The sequence below is a fragment of the Rhododendron vialii genome, chromosome 11a, assembly GCF_030253575.1.
Source record: "Rhododendron vialii isolate Sample 1 chromosome 11a, ASM3025357v1".
Classification (NCBI taxonomy): domain Eukaryota; kingdom Viridiplantae; phylum Streptophyta; class Magnoliopsida; order Ericales; family Ericaceae; genus Rhododendron; species Rhododendron vialii.
In genome coordinates, this window is record NC_080567.1 from 22,461,691 (window position 1) to 22,485,449 (window position 23,759).

Sequence of the window (23,759 nt, forward strand, 5' to 3'; positions counted from 1 at the left end):
CTTCCCAAAAAAAAAAACTACTACTAATCTACTAATAGTACTTTTTGCTTTCTGCTATATAAACGTAAAAAAATCTGGTTTTAAACTTTTTATAGTAGTTTCCACACTCTCCATCTAAGAAACAAAACCATTGTTACTCTTCTAATATGTTGATTCATGATATGCTTAATTAAAAATACCGGCAAATTCTTGTGGAGTTCAAAGGAAAAAATAAAAGAAGGATCAACAAGTCCAATTTCATCTCTATCGAATTTGAATAATATTAATTTACCGGCAAAAGACATGAAAGTTAGGCTTCGTTTGTTTTGATGTAAAATGTTTTTTCAGAAAACAAACTTGAAACTTTTATTTTTGGGTATTTGGTTGGCACATGAAAAATATTTTCCAAAACAATGGTTTCCGTCGTTTGGTTGTCAAAATGATTTTCCACAAATGGTTCTACAAATGTTGCAGCAGGCAAGGACTTTTATCTTCCAAACAGCCCATTTACAGCTGCAATAAGGAGTGGCATTTCAACAGTGGCATAGATTCAGACAGAAACAAAGAAGAACTATAGATATAGAGGAATGAAGTTCATGGCCATTTCAACAAGTTGGACAGAGAAACAAAAACTCCAGAAACCAAATGCTAATAATAGTTTGACTAAAGCATCACTGACAGGGCTGGCCTTGGGCTAAAGCCCAAGGTGCCATGGCTTTAGGCCTCCAAAAAACACAAGGGAAAATGATGGCCCAGGATGTGTTTTGATAATTAATATCCGCTAAGGACATTTTCAGCATTAACAAATGTTCTCAGCATGTCATTGGCTGGTATTAGTTATCAAAACACGTCCTTGACTGCCATTTTCCCAAAACACAAATTTTTAGGGCCTCAAAATATCTAGTGGTCCTATATAGTACTATACCCAAAAAGTGGCCCATTCCAAGTTAAAAAAGGCCCACACGGATACAATTCAGAGCTGGGCCCAAAAAAAATCTCGATGGCAGTTTTGTAAATAAGAAAACTAGATGGTCCATTTTCAAAGAAACAAAACCCAACTCTCTCACCTTTTTTCCGAAAATAAATTGAAGCCAGAGGCCTCTGAAATTGAAAGAACGAACAAACAAGGGTTTTCATTTTTCCCTAAGCTCTGTTTGAAACCTATGGAAAGGAAAGGAAAAGAAAGGAAAATTAAAAAAAAAATCTTTCCATTGTTTGGTTTGAAGAGAAAGAGTGAAGAAAATAAGAATTTCAAGTGTAGTGAATAGTAAACTTTCCCTCCCATTTTTCTCTCATTTTCCTTCTCTTTTATTTCCTTTTTTTTTCCTTTCCTTTCCCTAGGTTCCAAACAGAACCTAAATTAATCGGCTCCCATCACCACGGCACGTTGTCACCAATCCACACCCACTAGTGAAGAACGAACAAGGGTCCTCTTGGATTATGAGTTCTTTGGTTTGAATGTTTGATCCAACATTCCAACTGCAGATTTCCATTTTCCACTCATAACTTGTAAGTCTCTCATCTTTTTAAGCTTCGGAGGTATATTACAATTTCGGATTGGAATTTGGGTCTAGGCGCCGGACTTGTCTGATTGTCTGAATTGTATATTTGTTTTGTTTAATAAATTATATTGCTTGAAGTTTGAAAGTGATTTTATATTGCTTAAAGCCTTAAATCTTGAAGTCTATGATTACAGTGATTTAATATTGCTTATGAGAAGTGAGACTCTCTTTAATTAATAATTTTATAGTCTCAATTATTAGATTATGTTGGAGATTTGCAGATTTTTAATTATAATGCCCAAAAAAGAAAAAGAAAGCAAAGAATTGATACATTAATTCAATCTCAAGCGGGTTCAGTCGATAAGTTTTTCGGTAGCAAAAAACAAAAAGAGAGTTCAAATGTGGTTGAAGATTTAGAGAATGAAGAAGAACGGGAAGATATGGGGAATGAAGAAAATGAAAATTTGGAGGATAATACAGATGTCGGTGCAAGGGAACCAAATGAATGCGTAGATGAGGGTGACCATGAAGATATGGATGTTGAGGTTCAAAATGAAGACATGGGTGTTGAATGTGAACCTACAAACATTGATGATCCAAGAAATTGGGACAAAATTGATCAAAATTTCATTGACTTTATAGTAGAAAGAGGTCAGGTAAGAAGGGATGGAGATTATTTTCCCAAGGATATGGAGGGTAGGCATTTTACTCCCTTTCACTATATTCGCCGGTTGTCAAATGGAGAGAAACAAGATAGGAGGTGGCTTGTATATTCGAGTGCTTCCAACAAAGTATTTTGCTTTTGTTGTAAATTGTTTGCGCAAGGTGAAAACAAGACATTGTTGGCTACTAATGGCTTGAGAAATTGGAGAAATCTTGGTCAAAGGCTTAAAAATCATGAAGCTAGTAATGAGCATATTGCTTCCATGAGCAAATGGATCAAATCGGAGAGGAGATTGAAGAAGAATGAGACAATCGACCAATGTGTGGAAGATCAAATCAAGAAAGAGAAAGAGCATTGGAAAGGGGTACTAGTAAGAATAATTGAAGCTGTGAAAACACTTGCTAAATTGAACCTTAGCATTTCGTGGAGACAATGAGAAAATATATCAAGAGAGGAATGAGATTTTTCTAAGCATAATGGACATGGTGGCCGTATATGATCCAATCATGCAAGAGCACTTTCGGCGAATTCAGAATGGTGAGATTCATTACCATTATCTTAGTCACAAAATCCAAAATGAAATAATACAAATGCTTGTTGATGAGGTCAAAAGTTCAATGCTTCGTAAAATCAAAGACGCAAAATATTTTGCTGTGATACTTGATTGTACTCCAGATATAAGTCACGAAGAACAAATGTCTCTTGTAATACGATGTGCAGATGTTTCAGCAAGTACACCAAAAGTGGAGGAATTCTTCTTAGAATTTGTGAAGGTGGAAGATACAACGGGATCTGGACTTTTCAATGAACTTGAAAAAGTGTTGGCCACTCTTCAACTTGATATTGGTGATATAAGAGGACAAGGCTATGACAACGGCTCCAATATGAAAGGAAAACACAAAGGTGTCCAGAAAAGGCTCTTGGACAAAAATCCTAGAGCATTTTACATACCATGTGGTTGCCATAGTCTTAACCTCGTGCTTTGCGATATGGCCAACACTTGTAACAAAGCTAAATACTTTTTTGGTGTTGTACAACGTATCTATTGTTTGTTTTCGTCTTCTCTCAAGCGGTGGAAAATTTTGATGGATAATGTTGGAGGTCTCATTGTGAAGTCATTATCACAAACGTGCTGGAAACGTCGTGTTGATAGTGTTAGAGCAATAAGATACCAAGCTTCAGGAATCAAAGATGCTTTACTTGAATTGGCCGATGTCGATTGTCGTGACGATGCTGGTGCAAAGTGTGAAGCCGAAGGCTTAGTAAGACATGAAATTGAAGATTTTGGATTCTTAGTTGGCATGGTTATTTGGCATACAATGTTGTTCGTAGTTAAGTGTGTAAGCAAGACCTTCCAAAAGAAGACATGCATATAGATGTTGCCATTGATCAATTGAAAGGGCTTATTACTTTTCTTGACAAATATAGAGCAAGCGGTTTGGCGGAGGCCATAGATGAAGCTAAGGAAATTGCATCAAAAATGGGAGTAGAGCCCATATTTCACGAGAAGCGTGTCATTCGCCAGAAGAAATAATTTGATGAGAGTCTGAGTGAAGAGGTGACCTTTTCGACTGAAGAATCCTTTAGAGTGAACTACTTTTTGTATATTATGAATCATGCTCTTTCTTCATTTACGAGCCGGTTTGAACAATTTAAGAAATATGAGGAAACTTGGGGTTTTTTGTTTGATGTGAACAAGTTAAATTCTACGACCGATGAATGTTTGAAGATGCATTGCACCAAGCTAGAAGATGCTTTGAAACATGAAGAAACTTCCGATATTGATGGAAAGGAGTTGTTTTCGGAATTGAAAGTCTTCAAGGAAGGTTACCGAAAGAGATAAGGAAACCAATTGAAGTGCTCAATCATTTGAAATTGATGGAGGATTGTTATCCAAATGTGTGGGTCGCTTATAGAATATTATTGACTATTCCCGTTACAGTTGCTTCTAGAGAGAGAAGTTTTTCAAAGTTGAAGCTAATTAAGAACTACCTTCGCTCAACTATGTCACAAGAAAGGTTGAATGGGTTATCCCTCCTATCCATTGAACATGAGATGGTGGATAAGATTGATTGTGAAGACATTATTAATACTTTTGCTGCCAAAACTGCAAGACGGGTGATATTTAAGTGATGCCTCTAAAATATTGTAAGTTCGGTAACTTTTTTGGACTATTGATATTTAGATGATGCTTTTGAAATACTGAAATGGTCGGTTATTTGAGATTTTTTCTTATTGATCAGTGCTATTTTGTTTTGGAAAAGGTAATTTGTTTATTTTGTGCTTGTTTTCAAAATTCATAAAGGCCTCATTTTTCATTATGGCTTTAGGCTTCCGAAAACTTAGGGTCGGCCCTGATCACTGAATAACTGAATTGTCCATGATTCTATCTGAATCGAAATGCGAATTAAGCCTTGCAACAAATAAAAAAATTTAACAAAAAAATATGCTACTGGCAACAAGAACTGGTAAGTCATAGAACTTCAAAATTGATGGCTGCTAAAATCTTCAAGCCAAATCCTTTGGAGTTTAATGCTCTTCGCCATAAATGTCTTCCCAAGCCTTTCATGCTCAACCAAGAAGTCAAAAGCCAAGCCTAGAAAAGCCTCATCAAAACCCGCCATCTTCATCACTTCATCATGAAAAGCTTGCACATTAAGCCTATCCCATGTCAACCTAGTAATTGCATCGGCAACTTCCCCAAGCTTTTCTGAAATTGTTTTGATATCCGACTCCTCGTCATAAGTATCACGACGACGCTTGCGATGAGCTCTTGGACCCTGGTTGGGCAGAAGTTTCACTTGAGGATGCTGATTGTTTTCCAACATTCTTGTCTTTAGAGATGTCTTCAATGGTAATGTCATCTTCCAAATGTATTGGCTCAATCTCTAGCCTAGCTTTCGAGTCAACGTCATTGAATGTTTTAGCAAAATTCTCTTTTGCAGGATCTTTGCTCAGCACTAAAGCTATCTATCGCATCATACATTTCAATCTTTTTGTTAAGATACTTTGATGTCCCTATTTTCAAGCAATAAAAGTTAGACACTAACAAGTTGGGAAAAAAAAGACTAGAAACTCAAGCCAATAGATAGTAAAAGGACTTAAGAATGGCACCTGAACATGTTCTGTGTAGACAGTTGGACTAGCAGTCATCATCTTCATGTTGTCATCCCATCCAAATCCAGATTTATCCCGAAGTTGAGCTATTATACCTATGCAGTTTTTAAAGTTCTAAGATGATGTTCAACATGATCCGATGAACATTCAACGTTGAATTTCTCAAATATGACACTCGACACCCGATTGAACGAGCTTATTCTAAAAGTGTTGTTAGGTCTATTCCCAATTTTTCCCTCATCCGCAAGAACTTCCAACAACACACGCTCCATGGGTTTTGACCACCTAAATTGTTTGCCCCTGGATTCACTTTTTTTGCTCATATCTAATTCCACAAATCACATTCCATGATTAAATTCTAATCCATCAAACCAATTTATAATCCTAAAACCACTAGAGCACAAAGTACTAAAAAAACAGTCTCAACTAAACTGATCTGGAAAAAAAGAAAAAAAAACAGCACTGGATATTATTAGAACACTTGAACAGTCTAAAAAAAAGAGTCTCAATTTTGAATTGAAAACACTTGAACAGTCTAAAGAATAGAGTCTCAAACACTTGAAACACATGAAGGTAGCAATAAAATCCCTTTGCCATCATCAGAGGATAACAATTTATCCATTAGTGTATTGGTACCACATTGCATCAGCTATGACCTTCCTTTTTCGTGTCCATTCTCTACTTTCTTCTCTCTCCTGTCTTTGTGTCCGTTGTGGATTTCGTTGTCTGGTCTGGAATCGACGATTGACCCATCACATTATCCGATCATTGGGATCAACTCCCATCAGATGGTTGTGCAAAACACAACACGCTAGTACCACATCTACTACTTGTTCATACTTTAAATAGGCTCTCCGCCAAGCATACGGAATCGCTTCTTTAACACTCCAAACCCCCGTTTCTCAAATATTTTCCACCTTTTTTTTTTTAGCCAAACGGCGGAAAATAAGTAAAACATTACCCGAAAACATTTTACGCCCAAACAAACAGAGCCTTAATATAAATGGCTGAAAATATACTAGCTTACCAGTACACAAGAAATGTGAATTAAAATTCTACTTACTATTTCTAAAAAAGATTTGAACGATTTTTTTTGTATTCTTAATTTATCAGCTGGCCATAGGAAAGATCGTTGGAAGGACACCCAATTTATTCCTCGATTAATTAAGGTGTTTGGATTAAAGCTTCTCAAATCTACACACAAAAATCCTTTTCCAGAGATTTTCACCTCATATGGCTCCACGCGGGTCCCTTTCCCGATCGACTGGTAATAAAATCTTCTATTTTGTAGTTGCATCATTTTCTCGTAATTTTTACGTAAATCGTAGGTTCTGTATTCTATTCAAAACACTTCATTTGTTTCTTGAGAAACTAATGTGAAGTTTAATATGGTAGAACATACCCAAATCTATTCAAAACACTTCATTTGTTAATTGAGAAACCAATGTGAAGTTTAATATGGTAGAACATACCCAAATCTTGTTCCGTAGGACTTCGATAGATGGCAAAATGGCATAGCTGACCTTCCATCTTTTCGTTCTCTCACGCTTCCTGCTCGTTTGAGCAATTGAGCATCTCCAACTGACTGAAATCCCCAAAATAGGGACTTAAACTAGTGGAGTAACATTTTTCAGTGAAGAAGTTAAGTTGACACAAGTATTCTCAAACCACGTACTCCTATCTCGATCACTACTCGTGTTTTTCTACCTAAAATTAGCACATACTAATACTTTATTCCACCCAAAGGTAACAACAATAACACCAACAATCTTTCAAACAAAAACATAAGTAACATACCATGCGAGGCAAGAAAAAGAGACACAGAAGATTATGGAGAAATAGAAAAACTGAAGAAGAAGAACATGAGAGGAAGAGGAGAAGGCTAAGAGAGAGATGTTTCTTAGATTCTGGTAATTACAACAGGCATAATTCTAACATGCTTTTTTTTTTTTGCTAAGCCATAATTCTAACATGTTAGAAGATGACATGTGGCGACTCGCTAGAGTCTGCCAACAAAAGCTTCTGCTTTACTTGTCCGATTACCTGATATCCAAAAGCCATATCCACAATGGCAAAACAAAATTAACTGTTCTGTTGCACGCTGCCAAATCTTGACATAAGGTTCACCCAGGCCTTCTCGATGTCAGCCAGCTCAGCCTCTAGCTTGCTCTTGGTGAAAGATAACAAGTGTATGTCCATCTTCTCGTATGTACTGTGATGGACCTCCATGGTCTGGTAGAGCATTTCCTTTTGTGAGGAGAGATCTTTCAGATTGTCATCAAGTTGAGAAAGCCTAAGTTGAAGCATAGAAATCTGATCCTTGACCGCTTTCTTCTCTGCCCGGGCATCCTCTTCCTCTATCTTCAGTTTCCGGTAGCATTCTAGCTCTTCCTTAAATTTGGCACTAAGAACATCAGCTCGCTGGAGTTGCTTATTAACCTCAGCCTTGCTTTGCTTAGTAGAAGTATAAGTCTGGCTGAGGCTGGGAAAGGCAATCTTGAACAGCAGCAAGGCTGGCTGGAGATCACGGCCCAAGGCTTGTGACCTGACAAGGGTGTCTAGGGATTTTTCAAAGGTATCTAAAGATTCTGAACTATCAAGGATACCGGGGAATGACAGATGGAGGAGGGATCTGAAGGTGGTCTTGGCCGTTTCAATCTCCGCAGTCAAAGGTGGAGGGTCAATGGCCAAAGTAGTGGCACTGCCTGAGGCCCCAGAAGCAGCTGGGGTAGTTGTCTTCATAATAAGAGAGCCAAAGAAGGACTCCAGACCTTCTCCTCCATCTGCCTTTACAGTTGCTTCCGGAGTCTGGCTTGCCTGAACAAGCTGTCGATCAAGCCCGGTAGAAGATATGGTCATGACCTGTGGGATTGTAGCCTGTCAAGACTCGAAAAATGTTAAATTAGACTCTTATAAAAGAGCATGCATATAAGTAGATATGTGGCTACCTTGTCAGGTGAAGGATATTGAACGGAGGTCATTTTAGAAGAAGCACCCTCTGTAACCATCATTTTCAAACATCTGGTATTTGGAGGGTCTGTAGAAGGGTAAGCGAGCAGAGGAGCTGGACTAGCTGCAGGTTCCTTCTGGAAATTAGGAAGGTCATCTGTCAGAAGTAACCGCTAAGGTGATACAGATGTTAACGAAGTGAGGTTCAAGCCAGATGTACCTCAACAGGTGGAGTTTCGAGAAGAATTCGCACAGGGTCTGCTTGATGGAAACTGCAAGCACGCTTGAGAGGTTGAGGATTCAGTTCCTATGGAAAAGCTAACATGTAAGTACAAGGCCAGGAAAGGTATGGAAATTATATCATCAATTCATATGTCAAAAGAGGTCTGACCCTGCAGGTAGGAGCTTCGGGGAAAAGGTCTTTCATCGTATCCTCAAAGTCAAAAGAAACGGGTTTCTCAGCCTCATTGATGCTGTAGCTGCTATCAAAGAGCTGCGGAGCCACTGTTATCAGGTTCGTTCTGAAATACGCATGCCCCAATATAGGTCTGATCTTTTTATATTTTCTTCATTCGATACGCTCCAACAATTTTATTCATTCGATACTCTATCCTAGGGGATTGGGGATGGGGTGGGTGAGGTTTGAACCTTCACCAAATGCATGGGAGTCAAGTTGCTTGCCATTGGGTTACCACTCCACTTGCATGCTGGGACATGTTAGGGGGTAGAATACAATTTAAAATTCATAAGGGTCAAAATTTCTGTTGATGCTCACTTCTTTATACTATTTTGGGATTTTATTGTTTTTATATCTTCAAACTGCTAATATGTTATCGTTTCAATTAATGTTCTGGTAGTCTTGTAATTTTCTTACAACCTAATGTCTAGTTTGGTCTTTTATCTCATAGCCTATGTAAAGGGCTTTGGCCTAGATCTTTTAAGGATTAATTTAAATGAAGGAGCTTCAAGTGAGCAACCCCTTTTCTTGATCAAAGCCAACAATTATGTAGTATTTTTACCAGGGATGTGACAGAAACAAAATTTTTGCTTGTAACCGAGTATAAGATATGTACCCATAAAACATTCCCTGCCCCCCCACCCCCCGATTCAGCGTGTTCTCAACATTCTATACCGTAATTTTGAAACAATGTTTTTCCAAGTGTCCATGTCCGTGTCTCGTGTTTCCTGATTTTCATACATACCAATGTCCCTAACTTGGCTTGAAGCCTCGAAATAGCACACAGCACAGGCTGAGTCATGTGTAAGGACTGATACACGCGGTCTTGATTAACCAACCCACTAGTTGAAGTGATTGGTCTGATCTGTATCAGCCACATAAACAAAAGACGTTCAACACTACCGAGCCAGTTTGTATGACCGAATATGAAAATCGAATTGGACTACATGTTCAAGGCTAAATGTTTAGTTAAAATCCTTGCGGTCACTAAACAATCACAATTCAAAGTATTTCAAACAATCAACCATATCATAACATCGACTATTAAATAAATACACATCTTTCCCCTACGTATATCTCAATACCCTAAGTAACGTACCAACCCATGGCGACTCTATGACATACTACCCACTAGCATCGATACTTAGAACTCATGGAATGAGGACCAAAGAAATTTAGAAAGATCAACGAGACAAATCATGAGGACTCGAATTACTATACTACCTTTTGGATCACTAGACAGGCTCACACCTACTAATTATACTCATCATAACACCTCGCACAGCCTACGGTACTCCTAAACAACCTTACGGTACACCTTCCATTTACAACGATACTAAGTTTACGTTTAACAAGTGTCTCGGGAATGGGAACGGTCAATGAGTCATTGGAGATCGAGCAATCAAGTTAAGGGATGGTTTAATGACGTTTAAGAGGTGTTAGAAATGATCGGGGGTCTAAATAATTGAATTTAGAACAAAAGCTGCAAAACTGTCCCTAAGCAATTTGTATCGATACCAGTCAAAATGGTATCAATACCAGAGGGCTTAAAAATGTTCCAGACGCACGGGTATCAAAACCAGATCAGTTCGAGCAGATTTTCTGCAGATTTTCAAGGGCAAGCTCAACAACAAAATACAACGATCCATGGAACGATTAAGCACATAAATCACACATAAACACATAGAATGAGCAAAAAATCCCTACGTTAAGGTTAGAAGCTTCAAACACAAGGCCAACGAACGAACCCTAGCCTCTAAAGCTCCGAAATCCTCCAAGAACGAAGCCAAACTCAAACCCACGCGATCCAAGGCTCGAATCACGCGTAGATGACGGATTGAAGGTCGAGATATGTGGGTTTTGAGATTGAAGGTTGAGTTTTGGTGGTAGAATGAGAGAGAGGAGCCAAGAGAGAGAGAGAGAGAGAGACGTCGGGAGATGAGAGAGAGGAAGGAATTGGGATTTTAATCCCCTACTCTCACACACACCTATATATACTAACATGTACACTAATCACGCTTGCACTCCTTTCAATAGCAATCCTATCACATTGACCCCAAATCTCATAAACACATATTTCACATTTTTCTCAAATTCTAATATTAATTAACCTTTAAATAATTTCCGAAAATACGGGTCTCTACAATTGATGGCAGGTGTAGTGGCACCACCTGAGGCCTCAGAAGGAGCCAAGCGAGTCTTCTTTACAAGAGAGAGAAGAAAAGAGTCTGGATCTTCTTGTTTGGTGTCTACAGTGGCTTCTAGAGGAGGGCTTGGCTTAACAGGCTCTTGCCCGGGCCCAATGGGAGAGTTTGTACAGACCTGTGGAACTTTAGTCTGGATAGACTGGAGGAATGTTAAGTAAACTATAATAAAAGTGGATGGGTAAGTACTAGATAAGTGGTTACCTTGTTCACATATTGGGGGGAAGAATATGGAACTGAGGCCTTTACAACAGAAGAGAAACAGACGGGATTGACATCCTTTTTGGCCGTCAATTTTAATCTTCTGGACTTGTAGAGTCTGTAGAAGGGCTAATGGGAGCTGGAGCTGGGCTAGCTATGGGTTCCTTCGGCAAATTCGGAAGGAATGTGTTGAGAAGTAATTGCCAAGGTAATGCAAGCATTACCAAGGCAGCCCAAATATACCTTGACTGGTGGATTCTCGAGAGGAGTTTGGACAGGGTCTGCTGACTCTGCCTTACAGGAATGCCGAGCAAGCTTCAGAGATTGAGGATTCAAGTCCTATGAAAAAGCTAACATGTAAGTAAAGGACAGGAAAGGCATGGATGATAATTGTGTCCGTGTGTGCATGTATTATCATGTATTAGCACCAATATACACTTTTTCCCCAATAACTAGCTGATCATACAAAAGAAGGCATAAAGGGAGTGCTACAAGAGTACTGTTAAGCGTGCGTTTGGACTAAATTATTTTCTGTTAAAGAAAAGTCTGTATTATTTTACTTTTAGCAACACTTGTCTGTTTTCCAAAAAATGCAAAAAGATAATAAGGTTATCTGTCTAGTTCCTATGGAAAGGTAGAGAAGACAAAAAAACCATTTACTACTTTAGAGTACCTCAAATTGTTGGGTAATACAATATGTAGCCAAGTCGTGGATACTTTCATGTGTTTTCTCTAGTTTTCCAGCTATAAAGTCGTTCTCCACTTCCTTATTTTGAACCTCTCTCACCATGAAATTCCTCTCAACATGTGCGACCTTGACTTCAAATCCAAGGTCAGGAACTGTTTCGTCTTCAAGCTGCAAATTTTTTTGCTGAAGCTTGGCAATTGTAGCATCCTTTTGCTGATTCTCCTCTGTCAACCTCTTGACTTCGTCTCGGAGGATTTCGTTTTCCTTTTGAAGCTCTTTATTTGCATCGTTATGGTTCGCATCATCACCGTCTGTATCTGTATCCTCCTGATCTTCCAACTTCACATCCTCATCTTCTGGCACCTCAACAAATTGGAGCAACTCTTTCTCCAAATCAGTTGCCTCCAACTCGGAGTCATTCACCATCGATGAATCAAGAACACCCAACGGGTTTTTCACCAACGCCTCACCGAGGTCGCCAAGCCTCCACTTGATGAACCTTGGGAAGTTTGTTGGATCTCCTTGGTTTACCAAGTGTACGTGCTCACACAACCAATACTGTATTCAATGAAAAATACAAATTAAAATTGGTGATAGATAACCATATCTTCTTAGTATACAGATGTACAGTTGATATGAGAAAAAGGTAGAGAATTTTACCAAGAGTCCTGTTATGCATCCTCCGGTCTTTTGTGGTGTTTTAGATTTAAAATTGGTGTTCAATTGCTTGATCAGCTCTTCCATAAAGAATGTTGACCAGGCATAGGAGGTGCTCTTTTCCAATTCTTCAACGTACTCCATGAAACTCCAGCTCAACCTCGATTGTGTGCTTGGGAGAAACACAGCCACGATAAGAAACAGGGTTAGCACACGTGCTACATCCGTTGCAGCTTCATCACTCTTTTTTTTGCTGGAAGTATGTCCTCAGACTTGATGTTGTCATTATCCTCTGTCCCTCGTGACAAACTTTACTAGCAAATTCTGTATTTGGCATCCTTGGTTTTGTTGATGGTTTAATTCTGTTGGGCCCAGACTGGATGCCAAATACAAGGGCAAACTCTTCCGCTGTTATCTTCACTGATTTATTTCCTAGATTGAACCTCCCTCCACGTCCTTCATATTGTTGTACTAGCAAAAGAGCGTCCAGATCGGTTTTCCTCAAGTATGCCTCATCTAACTCCCCGTCAACCACTCCAAACACAAGATTAGCAAACGGCGTTTTACTGATCTTCTCTTTTTGGAGATTTGAGAACTTTATGCCTTTCACAAGTTTCGCAAAACTTTGCATATTTGATCTGCACAAAATTTGAACAAAACAAGATTGGTTGTTTGTTTTCCACAGCTAATGAAAACAGTATCACGGATATAACAGATTGAATAGACACCATTTTTTTAATATTAGACTACCTATACTGAACAGTCACTTTCTCTTTCTTGACCTCTTTCTTCCATGTTTTCTTCCCTTTCTTCACTTTCCCTTTCTTGACCTTTTTTTTCATTTTCCCTTTGTTCACCAGTTTCTCTTTCTTCATCTCCAACTTCATTTTCTGTCCAACTTCCTTAACCCTTGAATTCTGAGTTTGAGTCTTTTGACTAGACCTGCATGAGTTTCCACTTTCAGATTTTGATCGATATATAAAGGTATACATATAGGCAGATTATGAGTGATAACCATATCTATTAGTACACATATAGGTAGATTATCTCATATAACCATATCTTCTAACACATAGGCAGCTTATCCCTCTTCTAACACACATTATCATAGATTGACTCATAACCATACCTGGATTTAGGATGGGCACCCTTTGTTGTTTGTTTTTGAAGCTGTTCTTCTTCTTCTCTTTCATCATCATCATCATCATCTTTTTCTTCATAATCATCTTCTTCTTCATGTTCTCCCTCTTTATCCTCCTCTTCTCCCTCTTCTTCTTCTTTCACTTCTTCTTTTCGTTTCTTCTGAATATGTATTTTGTTTTTCTTCTGCACCTTTGAACTTTTAACAGGGCTAAGTCCCTTTCCCTTAAACTCCTTGTTCGTTTTCTGAGGCCTTCTCTCTTCTTGTGTAAGAGATCTTGTTATTCTCTTTGTCGGACCCTGCTCATCTTTATGTTCTTCCTCTTCCTCATCTGTTCTTGTTCTCTTTCTTGGACTCTGAACATTTTCAGTGGATGCTTTCATCAAAGTTGTCTGTTTTTTAGGGGGAGAGGAAGCCTTCTTTTGTTCTGCCTTTTTTGGACTTGGTTGCGTTGTCCTTTTTAGTGGTGACTGCTTCATTCTCATCTTCTGTGAAGGCAAAATAAGTTTTATTGGCCGAGCTTCATGGACTTCTACCAATTCTTTACATGTTTTTTTTGGTTTTGTCATTTCCTGTACACTATATATAAGCAGATAACCACAACTGTTAAAACAGACTACAATAACTAAGCAAACAAATCAGAATACACATATTCCAGATAACCACATCTTTTAAACAAACAAAAATCAAAGCACTGATTTTGCCCAAAGAACAAAATGAAACCCTAATCAGTACGAAGACACTATAAATTGACTACAAAATGCTAACAAACCCCTAATCGGTATGAACACACTGCAAATAAAAAAATGGCAAACCCAGTGCACGAAGCTCCTGCCATTGCGGGATCTGGGGAAGGATTGATGTACGCAGCCTTACCCCTACAAGTAGAGAGGCTGTGTGACCTCCAAATCACAATGGAGCAACTTTTACCGTTGCGCCAGGCCCGCCCTTCTATGAACACACTGCAAATGGACTACAAAAACGCTAGACTCATAACCACATTGTTTAACAAACAAATATAGAGTACAAAACCCTAACAAATGGACTCAAAACGCTAACCAACGTACCCTAACCAATGAACTATTTGCTAATTAGAAATATTTGTCGGACCCTGCTCATCTTTGTGTTCTTCCTCTTCCTCATTTGTTCTTGTTCTCTTTCTTGGACTCTGAACATTTTCAGCGGATGCTTTCATCAAAGTTGTCTGTTTTTTAGGGGGAGAGGAAGCCTTCTTTTGCTCTGCCTTTTTTGGACTTGGTTGCGTTGTCCTTTTTAGTGGTGACTGCTTCATTCTCATCCTCTGTGAAGGCAAAATAAGTTTTATTGGCCGAGCTTCATGGACTTCTACCAATTCTTTACATGTTTTTTTTTGGTTGTCATTTCCTGTACACTATATATACCCAGATAACCACAACTGTTAAAACAGACTACAATAACTAAGCAAACAAATCAGAATACACATATTCCAGATAACCAAATCTTTTAAACAAACAAAATCCAGAGCACTGATTTTGCCCAGAGAACAAAATGAAACCCTAATCAGTACAAAGACAATATAAATGGACTACAAAATGCTAACAAACCCCTAATCGCTATGAACACACTGCAAATAAAAAAAATGTCAAACCCAGTGCACGAAGCTCCCGCCATTGCGGGGTCTGGGGAAGGATTGATGTACGCAGCCTTAACCCTACAAGCAGAGAGCCTGTGTGACCTCCAAGTCACAACGGAGCAACTTTTACCATTGCGCCAGGCCCGCCCTTCTATGAACACACTGCAAATGGACTACAAAAACGCTAGACTCATAACCACATTGTTTAACAAACAAATATAGAGTACAAAACCCTAACCAATGGACTCAAAACGCTAACCAACGTACCCTAACCAAATCATAATCAGTGGCAACAGAATACAACAAAAAACCTAATCCAACCCAAAGCTGTAGAAATAGACTATAAAACCCCACACTTACCAGTTCGTGAAGACGAGAAGATGATGTTGATGACGACTAAGCCAACCACAAAACAGCGAGGTCGGTAACGAAGACAGAGACGAAGGCAACAGGGACGAAGGCAACGACGACGCTAATCTGCTCTGTGTCTCTCCCGTTTCTCTCTGTCGTTCTGTCTTCCTACGGGTGGATTTGGCTTCATGAAGTGAAATAGTTTTAACTTTTTTTTATTTTTTTATTTAAAAAAAAATTCACAATGGTTAGTTTTAGGTCGACTTATTAATTCGTATCGACGATAAGAATTAGAAAAGTATAAAATTTTAATTAAAATTTTTAATTTTTTAAAAAATACAAAAAAAATTAAAAAAAAGGTTGCATTATTGACTTATTTGTCTTTATTTAAAAAATTACAAGTTTCCATAAAAAAATTTATTTTTTCAATTTCTCTCGTCAAAAAGAATCAATAAATTACAAAAATTTAACGCCAAACAAACAAATGCAAAAAAAAAAATTCAAATAAAGACAAAAAAATAAGTTACTTAACTTTTCAATCCAAACCTACCCTACGTCTTTCTACTGAATTTGAATTAAATCGTTTTTGTCCTATTACATTTGATGGGGGTGTTTTTGTCAATTGTTACGTTATGTTTTTTTTTTTTTTTTTTGCCATATATTTTATAATTAGTGGGAGTTAGTAGAAAATTAGTCAACAAAAGAGCTCAGAAGTCCTGAAATCCCAAATTCCGCCCCTCATGAACTCAAACTTTGGTTTCACGGAGAGGAGACATGAGCAAACCATCTCACCAAGCATGGTTTCTCATAGTATGTTAAGCGATTGGACTTAACGGGTTTTGAAATTGTAGTGCTGGACTTTTGGGCTTTACAAAATCTCTATGGTGACCTACCTATCACCAAATCTCTATAGAATAAAACCAAACGAAAATATTTGCTAATTAGAACTATTTGCTAGTGATTGATGAATTCTCTTATGCTTATTTGAAAACATATTATTATAAAATCTAAAACTACAGTATTGAACTATCAATTGTCGAAATCTTAAAACAAAATTGTGAATGCAAGAAAAACAACGACGATCAAATGACTCTTCCCGTAACTTGAATGTCTTCTAGAAATTTAATTGGGCTTGGCGGTTGGACTACAGAAAAACCTCTACAATTGCATCTCAATCTTGCATCTCGACAAAAAGTGATCCAGATTTGTTAAAAGACTCTTCCCGTAGATTCTTTCCGAGAAGATTCTTTAAACGAATGTAGACCATTAAAACACCTTTGAATGGCTAAGATTACGAGGGCGTTTCTTTGCGGTACAACCTCAGATAGTAAAGAAGTCATTCATTTTAATTCTTGTGGGAGGGTATTGCATTATGCGAAGAGACCATCTTCTAAGCTAAGGGGGGAAATAAGGGTAACATAGAAGGGTATAATGCATTATCATCAGGTCATGGATGGATGCACATTTGTCATCTGGATAACTTCACTTTGAACTATATACAACCAAAATCATGCAAATCTCCACCAAACAAAAAACGGAACTGTAGTAGTTTAAGCTGGTAAAGACAAAACCACACTCTGGTGCCTCAAAACCAGCAAGTTTGCAAGCATCAGTAGAGAACACAAGTAAAACCGGAGCTCGTGTGTTGTTTTCTTAACAAGAGAAAGGGGGGCAGACTGTTTGATATACGGTCAAGAGAAACGTGTAACTTCAGTTGGCCCTCACAATGCATTTCTTCAGTGAATTGCTGTTACGGGTTCCAAGGAAGTATTGAAAAGATCACAAGATCCAAGGTCACGTTTTAGAACACGTAGACGATGATCACAGACTCAAAGGCACGGCGTTCTGATTTACAACTGGAAACAGCAAATCGTGAGCATTGGTGCACAGAAACTGCAGCAGGAGTGAAACCACATTGAAGCTGTTGTGGATTTTTTTTCAATCAACATAGTGGTAATTGTATTATCCCCTAGGAAACAAAAATGGACAATTTATCCATCATATGAAAACAAATTCGTTTTGTGTTAGAATTCCATTTTTCAAGCAAAGAGCGCACAACTATATACTGGAAAAATCAAACAAGACAAGCTGCTTGTGCGACTGCTATCTACTGAACTACATCGAAGAAAACACTTGTTGGTGACCGAGATATTTGAAGGATGAAAGCTCGCTCTTCATAGCTTTTATTCCAGAAGGGAGACTGGGAGAGTCAAACTAGTTTGGAGATGCAGGGATGCAAACATCATTGCCTAGGCGCAACACCAGCCTGATTTCCTATGGACACATGGGAAGTTTATGGACTTGCCAGCATCTCAAAATACCTTCAGTACAAAATAGAAAAAGAAAAAGAAAAAAAGTATCTCAAATACCCATCCAGAGCACATCGATAGGTGACCAAGCTCCTTGTAGAAATAGAGGGCAAAAGAATCCATAGTTGACCTTTCATCCTTTCGTTCTCTCATGTTTCCTGCTCCTTTGAGCATCTCCAACAGACTGAAATCCCCAAAATAGACTTAAACTAACATTTTTCATTGAAAAAGTTAGCTGACACAAGTATTCCAAAATCAAACCACGCACTCCTATCTCGATCACTACTCGTGTTTTTCTACCAAAAAATAACACATAAAGTTTGATTCCGCCCAAATGTAACAATAACAATATTCTCTTGGCACCAAAGAAAATAATAGTAGTCATCATGTGAAAATATTTTCAAACATAAACATAAGAAACATTGAAGAAGTAGAAAAGAAGATACGAGGAAGAGTAAAAGGCTAAGAGAGATGTTTCTTACATTCTTGTAATTACACTGGGCATAATTCTAATGTGTTAGATACGACACTTGGTGACTCTCTAGAGTCTGCCAACAAAAGCTTCTACTTTACATATCCATAGGTTCTGTTACAGGCTGCCAAATCTAGACCTAAAGTTCACCCACACCTTCTCGGTGTCAGCCAGCTCAGCCTCTAGCTTACTCTTAGTGCAATATAACGACGGCAGCTCTCCTTCCAGCTTCTCATATGCAATGCGTTCGTCTTTCATAATCTGGTAGAGGACTTCCTTTTCTGAGGAGAGATCAGTCAGCTTGTCATCAAGTTGAGAAAGCCTAAGTTGAAGCATAGAAATCTGATCCTTGACAGCTTTCTTCTTTGCCTGAGCATCCTCTTCATCAGTCTTCAGTTTTTGGTAGCATACTATCCCTTGGTTAAGTTTGGCAGTATGAATATCAGCTTGCCGCAGTCGGTTATCGACCTTAAACTTTCTTTGCCTAGTCGAATCATAAGTCTGGCTGAGACTGGGGAAGGCGTCCTTGAACAGCTGCAAGGCTTGGTAAAGATCATGGCCCAAGGCTTGGTACCTGACAAGGGTGTTGATTGTCTCAGCAAAGGTCTCTGACTTGCAAAGGATATCTCGGAATGAGAGACGCAGGAGGCATCTGAAGGTGTTCTTCGCTAGTTCAATCTCCTTAGTTGTAGGTGGAGGGTCGATGGCAGGTGTAGTGGCATTGCCTGAGGCCTCAGAAGGAGCTAAGCGAGACTTCTTTACAAGAGAGAGAAAAAAAGAGTCTAGATCTTCTTGTTTGGTGTCTACAGTGGCTTCCAGAGGAGGGCTTGGCTTAAAAGGCTCTTGCCCGGGCCCAATGGGAGAGTTTGTACAGACCAGTGGAACTTTAGTCTGGATAGACTGGAGGAATGTTAAGTAAACTATAATAAAAGTGGATGAGTAAGTAGTAGATAAGTGGTTACCTTGTTAACATTTTGGGGGCAAGAATATGGAACTGAGGCCTTTACAACAGAAGAGAAACAGACGGGGTTGACATCCTTTTTGGCCGTCAATCTTAAGCTTCTGGACTTTGGAGGGTCTGTAGAAGGGCTAATGGGAGCTGGAGCTGGGCTAGCCGTGGGTTCCTTCTGCAAATTCGGAAGGAATGTGTTAAGAAGTAATCGCCAGGGTAATACAAACATTACAAGGCAGGCTCAAACCATAAAAACCTTGACTGGTGGATTCTCGAGAGGAGTTTGGACAGGGTCTGCTGACTCTGCCTTACAGGAATGCCGAGCACGCTTCAGAGATTGAGGATTCAAGTCCTATGAAAAAGCTAACATGTAAGTAAAGGACATGAAAGGCATGGATATAATTGTGTACGTGTGTGCATGTATTATCACAGAAAAGGACAGAAGAGGTCTGACCAAGCAGGTAGGAGATTGGGGGGGAAAGTCTTTCATCTTCTTGTTCAAAGGAGGGGGCTTCTCATCCTCAAACTGCTGTTCCTGCTTGCAAAGTGCTGTTTGAGCCACTGTTTTCAGGTTCAGCCAGCAGAAAAGAAGGCCCAAACAAGAATCAAACAGGTCATTAACTATGCAACATGGACTCAGGCGTCTGAGCGTATCCAAGTCAGAGTCATTATATTTTGATGATCACGGACACCTTCATGGCTACATTTCATACGTCTTCAACATTTCCATTTTTTTTTTAGGCGAACTGACGTTCCCAAAGAACAAGGAATTTTTTAGTGGATTTCATGCATAACCATAGACTGTACTCAATTACTTAAGCATATCTGATGGTGCAAAAATAAGTAACCATGTGAAGCCATAAATCCCATACCATTACTCATGTCAAGTGCCCATGTTTGGACATGGGTACTTCACAAATATGAAGAGTCCCCATAACACAGGCCTTAGAATATCTTCGTCCTTTACTCGTACTTTAAATCAAAATTGAGTAAAAACATACAGGGCAAACCCAACCCTGAGCATAAATTTGTGTAAATAAAAAAGGGTAAAGATGAAACGTCTGCATATTATCAGTGTATCAAGTAGACTGATTTTATTTTATTTTTCTAACATTACAGAGCATCAAGAGTGGAGTGCGGGGATGGATCTACAGGGGGAGTGTGGGGTCACTCGCCCCACTCAAAATTAAGAACTTTTACTACAGGGGGAGAGTGGAGTATATTTTGCAAAAATGCGTAGGTGTTCTACTATATTGTGACAGATAATTTTTACAGATAAAAATAAATTTCTCATTTTATTCCCTTCCCTTCCGCTTACAATTATTGCTTATTAAGTTATTTGCCCATTTGGGGTGTTTAATATTGCTTCTATTTTTTTAACGGTAGTTGTATCATAAGAGAAAGCCATTGATAAAACTACCTCAATTCTAAGATCCTGTCGAGATCAATGGTAAAAGATACTTCAAAACATTGTCTAAAATTTTAAGCTTACTTTTAAAAGCATTTGTAGAGAAGATAAATGTGTGACTTTTGTGGTTAGAGTATCTCCGGCGGGCCTCCCGCCTATATCTTTTTTTTTTTTTTTTTGAACAGGCCCATATCTTTAATTGACTCAACCAAATTCTGAATAAAAGCCCTTTAAATTCACTCCAGTCCTCCACTCGAACTCATACCAGATTCAGTTTTACTCGAATTCTTAACCAAGTCAGAAGAGCCTCGCATTTGTACTCAAATTTTAAATGCTTACTTTGCTCTTCAAAATGTACACTCACGCTTTTACTCAAATTTGTTCTTTGGTTGGATTTGAGTTTGTCCATTGCGGTGATCCACACCCAATGAAGCTTTTACTCAATTTTTTACTCAAACTTGAGTCAGATTTCGGGTAAGGTCTAGAGATGCTCTTTTAGTTGGGCTCCCCACTAGGACTGTAAACGAACCGAGCAGCTCGCGAGCTCAGCTCGGTAAGGCTCGGCTTGGCTCGGCTCATTTAGTAAACGAGCCGAGCTTGAGCTCGAATTTTCGGCTCATTTACTAAACAGGCCAAGTGAAGCTCAGCTCGTTCGACAAAAGCTCGGCTCGTTAAGGGAGACTCGACTCGATTAAAGGCTCGTTTAGTAAATGACTAAGCTCGGCTCGTTAAGGCTCGAGCCGAGCTCGAGCTCGAGTTTTTAGCTCGTTTAGTAAACGAGCCAAGCTCGAGCTCGCCGAAACTCGGTTCGGCTCAGCTCATTTACACCCCTACTCCCCGCAGGTGGGCGGTGGAATTAATTTCGGTGCGTGTAAGCTGGCCAGAAGAACCAAGTTATCAAAAAAGGGCTAGAGATGCTCTTATAATATTGTGATTCATTAAACTATAGTTATGCATCATTATTACAAAGTAAGACTGGGTCCAAGTGAACACGTTCATGAGCCAACCAATAATTTATCCCCTCACACACACACACGCACGCTCATATACACAGTGTTCTAAAAGAAGGATTTAATCGGCGATTAATCGGAAATTTGGCCTAACCGATTAGATTAATGCCTAGAAGGTTGAATTAGTAGGTCAGGAGGTTAATCGGAGTTAGTCGGCGATTAACCGGCGATTAGTGAGTCGGCGTCTAGCGGCGATAAGTCGATTAATCGGTTAATGGGCGATTAGTCGGCTATCGGCGATTAATAGGGGAAAAATCTATAATTTTGGAAAATCAAGGGGTGTAACTGTTATATACTCATACTAGTTTAAGGGCAAATCACAGTTTTTAGGGCTTGTTCAACACTCAATCATCGATTGATCGATCTCGGAGTCACCTGTCATATCTCTATGTAAAACACGAGATCTCCGAGCCGCCTATCGCCTCTCTCTCTCTCTCTCAAATTCGAGATCTCCTCTCACTCCACATCTCCACCGACCTCGAATATTAGTGGTTTTTTTTTTAAAAGCCCATATCCATATTGACACATTAGTGATTCTGGAAACAAAGTGTAGTAATATTTTTTATTAAATCTTAACACGAAGTGTAGTATTGTTTGGTGTATATAAATAAAGTTATTATAATTGGTAAGTGACTAATAAATGAACGACCCATACTCAGTACCAGCTGGTGTTATAATCATGTTAATAGTTTTCTGTAAATGAGAGATTTCTATGTCATATTTGAAAAACAATTGATGTTGTTGGATTGATAGATGAATGTTCAATTTTTTATGAGAGTTGTCATTGGGGAGTATTTATATATAAATAAATAAAAACCCGACTAATTGCTACAAGCCGATTAATCGGCGATTAATAGGTCTCGAAGCTCGAAGGTGGTCGACCGAGCGACGAACGCCGAGCGACTTTTAGAACATTGCATGTACATGTATATACAAGCTAGAGTCTAGAGAGAGAGATAGAGAGAGAGAGAATGAAGGGGTAGAAGGGAACATACTGGGCTTGTTGGGTGGATATAGAGAATGGCAAGCTCTATCTCGGAATCCAACGGGCTAACTCCTCCATCTCCGCCATTAAACAGGAAAAAGCTCCCACGAATCTCTCACCGTAAAAGGAGTGTGTCCTTGTTTCAAAAGCCTAAAACCCTAGCGAAGAAGGTGACATTACACACACTCTCTCTCTCTCTCTCTCTCTCTCACTGTACTACTGCAACTCTTCGGATTGCCCCTTGTCTTTATCAGCTCCGCCATTTGTCCTCGACAAAAAGGCAGCATGTCCAGCTAACTTAAATAAGTATTTAGTTTTTGAATTAAAAGTAATGTATTATAAACAATGATCTATGAGTCGTTAAATGCTAATCAGATGATGTATTATATTTTTTCGATCATTACTTTTATTTGTACTCTTATATTCAATTATTAATTTTATTTTTTTTTTATTTTTCTCCACTCATTACTCATATCCCAATTATTATCATATTTTCTCTCCTTACTCATTACTCAAAAATCAAACCCAAAAATTTTTCAAACCCACCACCGAATAAGGCATTTATAAAAATTTTGCACTATAACTTATTGGCTTTTATAGAATTGTTAATACTAAACTAAAAAATTCATTACATTTTCTCTCACAAACACCTAATACATTTTGTACAACTTTTAATTTTGTAGATACAATTTGACAACAAATAGCTACAACTTCATAGAAACGCTCCATGGGTATTACTTTTCAAAGAATAATTCAATTAATAGTAATGGTGCACACATGGACATGCGGGGTTTATTTTGAATTCTGCAAGTCAAACCGTTTATCAAACTTATTAGAATATTGTACTGTTGGCTCCGGAAAAAATCAACTTAATTCAAAAATTGCAAGTGCTTCTAATAAAAAATAGTACATATGATCAAGCCCGTGCAATTAGCAAATTGAGCGGTTCATATTTTAAAATTGATGATAAGTACGGATTATAAATGTGCAATCCGAAATTCATGAGTCCCAAACATCAATCCATACACCATTAGCGCATGTTTATCATTACCCGAAGACGGGTTGTGAATTTTTTGAACTCTCCTCTCTTTTTTTCTTTTT

The 23,759-nt window shown here is 38.6% G+C and overlaps 3 protein-coding genes across 8 annotated transcripts; all 3 read right to left on the reverse strand.

The window, feature by feature from the left end:
- Positions 1-7,010: 7,010 nt before the first annotated feature.
- Positions 7,011-12,562, reverse strand: LOC131307551 (uncharacterized). The gene is made up of 5 exons (XM_058334105.1): positions 12,422-12,562; positions 11,747-12,319; positions 8,432-8,518; positions 8,211-8,348; positions 7,011-8,139 (listed from the first exon to the last, which is right to left on the reverse strand). Exons 1-5 carry the CDS (start codon positions 12,560-12,562, stop codon positions 7,345-7,347), a joined length of 1,734 nt encoding a protein of 577 aa, XP_058190088.1. The 3' UTR covers positions 7,011-7,344.
- On the reverse strand, positions 12,518-15,706 carry LOC131307552 (uncharacterized). The gene is made up of 4 exons (XM_058334106.1): positions 15,532-15,706; positions 13,548-14,138; positions 13,169-13,360; positions 12,518-13,056 (listed from the first exon to the last, which is right to left on the reverse strand). Exons 2-4 carry the CDS (start codon positions 14,126-14,128, stop codon positions 12,657-12,659), a joined length of 1,173 nt encoding a protein of 390 aa, XP_058190089.1. The 5' UTR covers positions 14,129-14,138; positions 15,532-15,706; the 3' UTR covers positions 12,518-12,656.
- Positions 15,707-18,286: 2,580 nt separating this feature from the next.
- Positions 18,287-22,915, reverse strand: LOC131307553 (uncharacterized). Of its 6 annotated transcripts, none has more exons than XM_058334111.1 (5): positions 22,669-22,915; positions 19,710-19,790; positions 19,503-19,607; positions 19,266-19,430; positions 18,287-19,203 (listed from the first exon to the last, which is right to left on the reverse strand). In XM_058334111.1, the coding sequence occupies exons 2-5, from the start codon at positions 19,743-19,745 to the stop codon at positions 18,421-18,423; spliced, it is 1,089 nt and encodes a 362-aa protein (XP_058190094.1). In that variant the 5' UTR covers positions 19,746-19,790; positions 22,669-22,915; the 3' UTR covers positions 18,287-18,420. The 6 variants fall into 6 exon arrangements, with proteins under 6 accessions (XP_058190094.1, XP_058190095.1, XP_058190092.1 ...); XM_058334112.1 differs by having other exon boundaries at positions 19,710-19,804; XM_058334109.1 differs by having other exon boundaries at positions 18,287-19,194; positions 19,710-19,816; positions 22,669-22,914.
- Between the last annotated feature and the right edge of the window lie 844 nt (positions 22,916-23,759).